This window comes from Aptenodytes forsteri, unplaced genomic scaffold, assembly GCF_000699145.1.
Source record: "Aptenodytes forsteri isolate BGI_AS27 unplaced genomic scaffold, ASM69914v1 Scaffold119, whole genome shotgun sequence".
Classification (NCBI taxonomy): domain Eukaryota; kingdom Metazoa; phylum Chordata; class Aves; order Sphenisciformes; family Spheniscidae; genus Aptenodytes; species Aptenodytes forsteri.
The window spans coordinates 13,389,844-13,400,887 of NW_008796165.1; the positions used below are offsets into that span (position 1 = coordinate 13,389,844).

General features: G+C 39.8%; 1 protein-coding gene across 1 annotated transcript in view; it reads left to right on the forward strand.

The window, feature by feature from the left end:
- Positions 1-8,594, forward strand: part of ROR1 (receptor tyrosine kinase like orphan receptor 1) — a 58,440-nt gene extending 49,846 nt beyond the window's left edge. The window contains exons 7-8 of the mRNA XM_009287431.1: positions 1,723-1,934; positions 5,888-8,594. Coding sequence (XP_009285706.1) covers positions 1,723-1,934; positions 5,888-7,312 — 1,637 coding nt within the window. The 3' untranslated portion in view covers positions 7,313-8,594. The remainder of the gene's footprint in view (positions 1-1,722; positions 1,935-5,887) is intronic.
- Positions 8,595-11,044: the final 2,450 nt, after the last annotated feature.

Here is an 11,044-nt window from a genome sequence, read left to right on the forward strand (position 1 = left end):
AGCGTGAGCCTGTAAGAGGAGAGGGGTTATGCAAAGTGACATCCAGAACCATTTGAACTTTGCTTCTGTCACAATTTGAGTCAAACCCAAGCTTCAGATCAAGTTCATGTTTAATTAAGTGCATAAAAGATATCTGTGTGGGCCGCTAAGCACTTCTACAAATCCAGCCTGGAAAACACAGAGAAACAAACTGAAATGACCCTGTAGGAATAATAAAACATTCCCCATTCTGCCAGAATCCACTAAGCCCGATGCTGCTGCAAACATTCACCATCTCCCTCAGAAACAACCAGGCAACGGCCACCAGTTCTGCAGCTCAAGATGATCCTCAAAGTTCTCGGGGTGCCCTACAGTTAGTGTGTTAATCCATGTGTAATTATACCCTAAACTTTATGAATGCTCCTGGGAAATACCAGAGCAAAGCAGGCTTCAGCGTCCCCGTGCTCGGAGCAGTCCGTCTGGAAGGTATGTCCTTGTCAACGCAAGCGGGTGCTGCGTGGACATGAGCTCCTTCCCCGAGCCTCTGTCTCCTCTCCCACTGCACCTTTCCTTTAAGCAACACGCCCTGTGAAACCAGAGCCAGCTGGAGGGAGGTGAGTGTCTGATATCCCAGCTATGCCTTGCTGGGCAGTGGTAGAAGAGGGTTTCATGTTTCTAAAATTAATCACTCGCTCCCTAGCTGTGAAGGGAGCTGTGTGCAGAGGGAGCAAATATTGCAGCTAGCATTCGCACTATGTTAAATAAACCGGCTTCCCAACCTCTTCTGGATCCTTCTTTTTTATCCATGCTCTAGCTTTCCTTTCAACCATCGTTGCTGTGTCCTTTGTGCCAGCATTTGCCGCCCTGCACAGATGACACACTATTAGTATATAGCTGGTAGAGGGGTGGGTTTTCCCATTAGCCCTTTAATCCTATTGAGATCAAGTCCTCAGTATGTCAGATTTTTTTTTAAGATTATGCTACAGCTTTTGTCTGTGTTCAGACTCTTTGAACCCCTTTCCTGACTTCCTGGGATAAAAAACAGGACTGTTCTCTCTATTTCTTGCCATTTCCATGCATTTCCTCCCATTTCCCAGGTGTTCTCAATTTCTTCTGCTCTAGAGTCCCTAATCATCCTGCTCCTGCACCTAAAACTAAGTAGAAAATAAGTTTTCAGTTGCACATGTTGCTTGTTCCAGTGCCCTGGGTGGCCACACAAATGCTTTGGCCAATGCTAGGAGATGTTGAGAACAGGAGGCTGGAAATAAATAGGGGGGTAAAACTATCCTTTTTAACAGCTCCCCACATTTTTGTTGGATTAAGGAAACTATGGCACCAAAACCTAATATACATATTAGAATAAGGAGTCCATAATCCCACCAGAGCCTTTCTTGCATAAACTATTTTAGAAATTAACTTTTCTGTGGACCTGTATTAGACCATTACTTCATTTCACTCCCAGCAATAGCCACCTCACAGTATTCAGCTATTTCATGACCATAAGTAGGTTTGAACTGACATGCTGCAGGGAAATTGTTCCTGGCCATTCTGTGTTCTTATAGAAATGTTACTCAACAAAATTAATTGCTCTGTTAATATTAAGGAAATAAAACAGCATTCAAGGTGGATTGCAGTAGTATTACCTGGATGTTTTATTCTTCTTAACTCTTCTAGTTGACCCAGGGATGTATTTGACTCTGTGGGATACTTCATTCATTGTTTTGGGTTTTTTTTCTGAACCAGATTATAAGGATTCCAAGGAAAAGAATAAAATGGAAATCCTGTATATCCTGGTGCCAAGTGTTACTATTCCCCTGGCCATAGCCTTACTCTTCTTCTTCATCTGCATCTGTCGCAACAATCAGAAGTCATCCTCTCCTCCCGTTCAAAGACAGCCTAAACACGTAAGAGGACAAAATGTGGAGATGTCAATGCTCAACGCCTATAAACCAAAGGTAATCCCTTATTTCTGCTTTGACATTTGCTGTCTGTAAAGGCGGGGAGTGAAATGCTTTGATCAACTCAGCACTGAAATATTAAGCTGATTTCCAACTTGCAGTTTCTGTTGGTGCCTGTAGCTGTAATTTTTGTAAGGACTTTTCTCATCAGCAGCATAGCAAGTGTGCTGAACCTGTGGAGGTAATTCCTATGTGTCCATGTATCTGGATAAATAGGAGATGGAGGTTTTTTGTAATAAAGCAAGCAACCCATTACTGAAGCATCTCTAAATTGCCTCATTTAAGTTAGAAAGTAGTGCAGATAAAGATGTGATTCAGCATTTTCTCAAGATAGTTTTTTCATGGGTCTGCTGTAGTCATATATCATCTTTCACTCAGCTGAAATCACTTTGGAAAGATTTGTTCCTTGTTTTTTCAGGCTTACCCATTCTCTCAGTTAAAAAGAGAAATTACCAAAACAGAGCCTCAAAAATCTGCCTGCAGTTCTGGCCAGCACAGCTGACGCATAGCGGATCTTGTTGCTGGTGGTGTTTTGCTTCACTGTAGTCTCAGGTTCATGAAGCATTTTTAAAAATCATTTAAGATTTAAGCGTGATTAACCTTGAGCTCCTTGTTTATTGGCAGGGCAGCCAATTTACAAACCTGTATGTATCACCCATTTCAGGGCTGTAACTGCCTTCTGCCACCTACAGGCAGAATAATGCCCTGGAAAGAGTATTTGCCTTGTTTTTCACACCATGTCAATTCTCTTCAACAACTTGATGGAGATTGTTCTTTTGAAGCATTTCAGAGTGAAAATCAATGTCTACAAGTAATTAGAATAGAAACTGTGTAGACTGTAGTATCTGAAACAGTCAGACATGCCTTTGAGTAAGCTGTTATTTTTGTTACAAAATGACATAGCAACATGAATCCAAATTCTCATTTTATTGAGTTTCAACAGTGTGAACTCTAATCTTCAGATATTGCTGCCGTAGGTATTCCTTCAGCAGAGCTAATCACTCAGCATCAGGAAAGGTTACCCTTGTATTTCAGGAGCTGTGTTCTCCATCTCTGAATAAATTCTGGAGTAGTTTTCTTCCTAAGTTCTATAAAGCAGCTATGGGATGCCGCTATTGCTTGCTCTTAAATGTCAAGTTTATGGAATGAGGTTATAAAGAGTTAATTGTGGCAACCTAGGGAAAATGACTTAAGTAGCTGTATCCTGTGACATACAGGGAGTGCACTACAAGGGGCAGGGGTGGATGGAGCGGTGCCACCCAGGCAGTAGTTGCTCTTTCGGGGTGCTGCCCCGTGTGTCTGTGGAGCCGCAGACTCAGTGTGTCAGGGGCAGACACAGAAGGTTGTTGCAGAGGAAAATTCCAGCTCACTGCCAGCCCACAGAAGCAGTAGGAGACTCCTTTTAAGTCAGTGATAAAAGTAAACTCACTGTGCGGCTGTGCTGGAAAATGCAGTGCTGCTTTTGCCCGTTAGTAATACAAACTGCATACAGAGACATTTTTACATGGTGTAATGCTAATGCTAGGGTTCCTGTTTTAAATAGGCACTGGGTGCTGATGCCGGGATGCCAGCAGGACTGTTGTGCGGGGTATCTGTTCAGGGGGTCAGACAGAGTTTGGTCTATTGTTATATTTTAACTCCTCAGTCCCACACGTACTGTCCCAGTGAATTTATCTTGATTTTCCTTTAAAGTTCTTAATTTCAACTTTCATGTACAGCTTAGAGTAGGTGAAAATGTTATTCGTTAATACATGCTTCATACCAAAATGTAGGTTACAATACAAAAAAACATTTAATTAGGTAAGCATCAAAACTATGTCTTGAATCCAACCTCCATGGAATGCTTTGATAAATTTGGATTTGCTTCTTGATCCCCGTTCTACTAGATATTTGGGGTACAAGCCTGGCTAAACTGAAGATAATGGGAATGTCAGCATCATTTTAATCAGGTCAAAATTTCCACCTAGGCTGCTGACGCACTGATGCCTTATGCACACAACATAGGAAAGCAGCTTGCCCAGAAATGTTTGCAAATATAGACCGCACTGTTTTCTTTTTATGTTCAGTCATATGCTACAAAAAGCTTTCCATCTTATTTATGCTAAGTCTGTATTTTCCCACTGAGAAACCCAGCTCTCCCTGTCTCAAATGTTTTGATTGCCTTTCAAACAAAATTTTAAAAGAAAGGAAATAGAATCCTATTTTTAAATACTGTATCCAGTATTAATGTCAACTTTGGGTAAAAACAGTCTTAGACGTCAAGCTCCAACTGAGGTAGATGTGTGTTTGCTCGTACAAATAAAAACGTTAGCATTTCATCCAAAAGCCTGTTTCAGTTTTAAGGGATTTTAATTGCCTTCAAAAAATATAATAAACTAAGCTCGTCTTGTCATTCACCTAATGGAAGGAGCCGATAAAGAGATAGAGGCGGTGGGCTTCACTCTTACTGCTCTCCCTTTGTACTCGGTTTACTTTGGCGTGCTGCCTCATATGTATTTTACACTTCTTTAAATTTTGTACACCAATGTATGACAAATACTTGTCAAACAAAAACTAAGCAGATTTATAACCGCTTAACTTGAAATGAGCCCTTCCTGCCAAAACTTTATGACTTCATTTTCTTTCATAGTTTTCCACAATGTTGGTTCAAACAGACGAACCCAGCCTCAGGTCAGACAGAGGTCATTTCACTTTCATTACTAAAATATAATTTACAATATGCCAGACCTAAACAAGTTTTAGCCTAAAGGATTTCTTTAATATAAACCATCTGTTCCTCAACAATATAGCTAATTTCCTGCCATCACCGTACAGTCTACTGGTCGCCTGCTTAAATGGGGTTTTTTTTATTATTATTATTAATATTATTATTACTACTAATATTATTATTATTAATGCAGTATTTGTCTAAAAATCATAAGTGGTCAATACGATTAGAATTCATTTATTCTAAAATGTCATTTTTTAATGATTTTTTTAAATGTCAGTTCTTTTCCTATATTGCCACTGTAAAGCTGCCATTATATTATTTCAGGAATGCAAATGCTAATGTTTACACTAATTTGCAAAACATAGATCCCAAACTCATTAGCCTTAAATTACTACCTACGGCTATACTGAGGACGCTAACTGAGTGGGTTTGGGTGTAGGTGTTCCAAGCACATGTGGAAGTTAACGTCTGAAAATAACACAACTTCTTTATGGCCTAAGAGTGAATATATGCACCCAGAATAACAACAGAGTTTTAAAAAAGTTTGCCTTTCTTCTTTGACCACTATCTCATTTTTCCAGCTGACTCTGTCCTGCGTGTTTCAGGATTGAACATTCAGTCAAGTGTGAACAAAATAGTCTCTACTGTACGTTGAAGGGTTAATAGCAAAGTCAAGGAAGAATTGGCTACAAGGACATAGTTTTAAAAGAAAAGTTTTCTGCTAAAACTTTAGGCCCTGGCCCAGAAAACACTTCAGCATGTACTTACTTAAAGTATGTGAATTGCCTCAATTCCTGAAATTAGTCAGATTCAATTTTAAGTATATAAATGCCCAAGCCCAAGGACATAAATGCCTTTGCTCAAATGCTGATGCTTCCTGCATATATTTAGATCTAATACTTACTACTTCTATCTGATCTTGTGTAGAGGGTAAAAAGTAATTCTAAATTTAGTTTTGGAGCAGGGTGCACAGAGATTAGGTGGCACTCAGCCCTGAGCTTTGCTGATGTTGGGGTACTGGTGTCCCTCAGGCTGTATCTGGCCTGGGGCTGATGCTGTCACACCAGTGCCCGCATCTCACAGGGCTGAGCAGGATCATTGCCGAATGGGTATGTGGCCCAGGGAGTTCCTGTGTCAGTCTGCTTGGCTTTCAGACGTCCTGTGCGAAAAGATCTTTTACTTAAAAATATGTTTTCAGTCCTGTTTTTCTGATGTGTTTTTGCTGTCGTTTCTTTAACAGAGTAAGGCTAAGGAGTTGCCTCTGTCTGCCGTTCGTTTCATGGAAGAACTGGGTGAATGTGCTTTCGGCAAGATCTACAAGGGACATCTCTACCTTCCAGGCATGGATCATGCGCAGCTTGTTGCTATCAAGACACTAAAAGACTTTAACAACCCCCAGCAGTGGGCAGAGTTCCAGCAAGAAGCATCTCTCATGGCTGAGCTCCATCACCCTAACATCGTTTGCCTCTTAGGTGTTGTGACCCAGGAACAACCTGTCTGCATGCTTTTCGAGTACATGAATCAAGGAGACCTTCATGAGTTCCTCATCATGCGATCGCCGCATTCAGATGTTGGATGCAGCAGCGATGAGGATGGGACTGTAAAATCCAGCCTGGACCATGGGGATTTCCTGCATATTGCAGTCCAGATTGCAGCAGGGATGGAGTACTTATCAAGTCATTTTTTTGTCCATAAAGATCTCGCTGCTCGTAACATTTTAATTGGAGAACAACTTCATGTGAAAATTTCAGACCTTGGACTCTCAAGAGAAATCTACTCAGCAGATTATTACAGAGTTCAAAACAAGTCTCTCTTGCCAATTCGCTGGATGCCACCAGAGGCAATTATGTACGGCAAGTTCTCTTCTGATTCAGATATTTGGTCATTTGGAGTTGTTTTATGGGAAATATTCAGCTTTGGACTTCAACCGTATTATGGATTTAGTAATCAAGAAGTCATAGAGATGATCAGGAAAAGACAACTGCTGCCATGCTCTGAAGACTGTCCTCCCAGAATGTATAGCCTGATGACAGAGTGCTGGCATGATCTGCCATCCCGGAGGCCACGATTTAAAGAAATCCATGCCAGGCTGCGCTCGTGGGAGGGTCTTTCAAGTCACACTAGTTCTACTACCCCCTCCGGTGGGAATGCCACCACTCAAACGACTTCCCTCAGCGCAAGTCCAGTTAGTAATCTCAGTAATCCTAGGTACCCTAACTACATGTTTCCAGCACAAGGTATACCACAAGGCCAAATCGCCGGGTTCATCGGACCACCAATACCTCAAAACCAGCGATATATCCCGATCAATGGGTACCCGATTCCACCAGGATACGCTGCTTTCCCAGCTGCCCACTACCAACCACAAGGTCCACCCAGGGTCATCCAGCACTGTCCTCCTCCAAAGAGTCGTTCTCCGAGCAGTGCCAGTGGATCGACTAGCACAGGTCACGTCACTAGTTTGCCGTCTTCGGGATCCAACCAGGAAGCAAATATTCCTTTGCTATCTCATATGTCAATTCCTAGTCATCCAGGGGGAATCGGTATTACAGTTTTTGGAAATAAAACTCAGAAACCATACAAAATTGACTCAAAGCAGTCTTCCCTATTAGGAGACTCCAGCATCCATGGACCTAATGAATCTATGATTTCAGCTGAATTGTAAATAAGCAAGGCCTTTGTACATATAACTATTTACAATACAAACTAGAAAGTCGTAGAAAAGATTTATATTCAAATATTTTATTAAAGATTCCTCTGGTTGTTTAACAGACATTGCAGCAAGTATCTTCTGTGAAGTTTAACTGCTTAACAGGATGGGCAGACTCAACCAGACAAAGATCATTGTGGTATGAATACTCAGCTTTGTCAATGGATGCATTGTTTCTTTAAGTGCCACCGACAATTCAAAAAGGGGAAGGGGGATTATTTTTTAAATAGAAACATTTTATCATATGCTTTTTTCACAGCTTTTTAAACCTCTGATGTGGTTTAAATCACAGAAACTTTTTTATACTGAAAACAGATTTTAATATTTGTCTCTTTTTTTAGGAGATGCAAATATTCGGAGATCTACTGGGTGTGCAATTTCAGTTCCAATAGCTAGTTAAAATATTTGTAAATTTTGCAGTCAAGGATTATGTTTCAAATATGTGATCTGAGAGCTGGATAAATTACTTCAGGTAGGATTTTGGTCTTTTGTTAAGTTGGGAGTCTGCGTTCAGATTCAGACCAAAAAGAGTCATTTATATGACAGCACAATAGCTTGAGTTATCAACTTGCAGTCTACAAAAATCATCTGCTATTGGCTGCTAAAGATGGCTGGAGTTTAAGAAATTGCCTTAAAGGAAATGAAATTAAAGTATTTTAATTTCAGAACCTGAATCAACTTATTCAAAGATAACATTTCATAATCTAGTAGTTAAAGCAGAAATTTTATATCCTTTTGTTGCTATGCAACTGTTTAATGGAAAGGCTCCAAACCACAATTTTATATATGACAATCAGTTTTCCCAGGAATATTTATTGTTTCAGATCAATGTGTATTTTCAGTAACTATGACTCCAGTAACCCTGAAAAAAGGGAAACTCACATTCCATGAGGCAGCAAATCCATTGATAGCAATTTTGTCTATCAATTCTAATAATGTGAATTAGTGTTAACTTGCAACTTAGAAATATGACATTTGTATAATTACTAAAAATTAATTCAGGTATAAGCAATCGAGATTATTCATTTGAAACCACTTTAATGAGTTACAAAAGTGCTGTGTACATTACAGTTTTTCACAGACTTTTTTGTACTGAATGGTATTTTTATTGTACACGGAATGAAAACAATCTTGCTCAGTTGACAATGTTGTATAATATGACTTTATTTTTATCTTTTTGCACAAAAGTGTGATAATGTTTTGTACAGCAGAAGTGAAAATACATCTCTGCATTTTATATCTTGGTCTGTTTCTTTTTATTTTTAACCTGATGTAGATGTTCTTGAATATATTATGGTGATATTCAGCCACTACCTTATACAAATATTTTTCTTTGTTTTCACTGCATGCATTTAATCACTGTATTACTTGATGATTGATTTATTAATTATGGGCATTTCAATTAGGCAAGCATGAAAATGTAATGACAAAGGCTATTTTCTAATTAAGATATGTGCATTTTTGTATTTCACATGCCAGAGATGATATTAAACACTGATTATTTTATGCTGCTGTTTATTAAAACATTGTTTTAACGTACCGGTATTTATTCCATCTTGGTGTAAGATATTTGAAAAGTTTCGTATTTAACAGAGAGCTAAAATCCGCTCACTCAGCTCAGGTAGGGAGTCTGCTGAAATGCTCACTTTGAATGGGACGTGAGAGTGTTGCAAATAACATTTTCAGACAGATTACTTAGGGGTAACATACAGCGGCTTAAATGAATATTTGACCGTGCAGATACTTGCAGAGCACACAAAAGAAGCGGGACGGCAAAACTACCCCGTGAGAATGATGCAGTCTTTGCTGTGATCTCGTCGGTGCCGTTTAGCTCTGTACCAAGGGCCAGCACCGCCCTTTCAGCCCCTCACTTAAGTTTTATGTCCACTGCATCCTATGAGCTTTCATGGTACCTTGTATTGCAGCTGCATCCAGAGCTGTCAAGCTTCCTCTCCATTGTACATGTGTGAAACCATACTTGCAGATTAAGAACAATCAGTAATTATATAGTAAGGACTTTTGTGACTTCTGAGATACTTTATGAATTTGAGATGTCAGCTTCCATGTGGGTTGAATTTACGGCTGGATCAGTAACGAAAATATGTTACAAGTTAGCTAAAATTTAGTTTTGACTGAAGATTCAGACAATAATTACATCGTACTAACTTCTATACCTGTGTCAGGTTATCAGACTCAAATGCTAAAAAATTACTTTTGAACAGAGGTGTTTTATAGGAATGGATGAGATGTTTTTCTCTGAGCCATAGCTATTGACATAACCAGAGGCTAGGGGATTGCTCTTTCTCACTTATATACATACACTGCTTTGCAGCGCTCGCTTGGCATCTTGTTCAACAGACAGTTACTGTATTGTCGTTCTTGATCCATCTTTTCTCTCATCTACTCCTGCATACTTTTTCGAGTGGTTGCGTCAGTGCAAACAATTCTTTTGCACCTTAAGCATCAAATGCACTGAGAAGGAAGAAGCCTTTTTTTTCACTCATTTTTCCTATGGGATTTCTTAGCCTGTACCATTAACGGCTTGAAATTTCAATAGTGCCAATTTAAAGACAGTCTGCCACTTCGTACGTATATGGTTTCAGAAACATATGTAAGAAGAAAGAAACCATATGCAGCCAAACAAGTCTGTGGTCCTTAGGTTATGCTGTTACTGCAAAATCTTCAGTAAAAAACATGCTGTAAATGAAGTCAATGGAGAAATAAGAATCTTTGCATCATAGTTGACACACAGATATTTGTGCAAAAACATGGCTGAAAAAGATACTGAGATATCATGATCAGTGACATCAAAGTATTTTCTCATCACTGTCAAGTAACAGCCTCCACTGGGTGAATGTGTGAAGAAAATGGAAGTATCTTCAGGAGGCTCTCTTCATCTACACAGGCTGGAAAAGACAACCATGGAAGCAGCTCACGAGACATCTGGACAGATGGTCTCTGCCAGTTGGGATGACAAATGATACATATCCCATCAGGACAAATCCGAACACATTAGGCATAATGCCATTATTCAGTTCAATTCTGTAAAGACAAGCGTGAGCCACACTCGAGTCAAACCATCCTCACATCAGTGCTATACACACTTTGCTCCCATGGGACCACCGTCTGACGCAGGTAAGCTTAGCTGTGAATTTGCATACTTAGCTTTAATCACCCTGATAGGAAAGCAGTAACCTAATACTTAATGGAGCAGCAATGGGAGTCATAAAATAGTCCCTCACACGCTTTGTGGTTTTATGTTAAAAAAACAGGAGCTACAGTGCAAGCCCACTCACAGCTCAATTTAGGGTTTTTCCTTTATTTCAAAGTAAGCTGGGTCCTTAAGGTTAAAATATTTTTAGACTCACAGATGTAAACCAGCACCCAACAATACACCTGAAAACTCTTGCAAAGACCTCCTCCTGCCCTTCTCCCCCTCTCTCAGCAGGTGAAGTTTGTGAACTGCGAGCCTGAAATCATAGTCTGGCTCACAACCAGTCCATAGGGAACAAATGCTAACGTAGACAGGCAGGAATTCATCAGGGAGAGATTAGAGGGAAAAAATCTTCTAAAAACCAATTAGATAATGTGGAGAATAAATGTTGCCAGAAATTAAGGAGTTACTCCTCAGGTGGGAATGCAGACATACAGATGAAAGCTATTTTTGTGGCAAACGAAGGAAGAGGG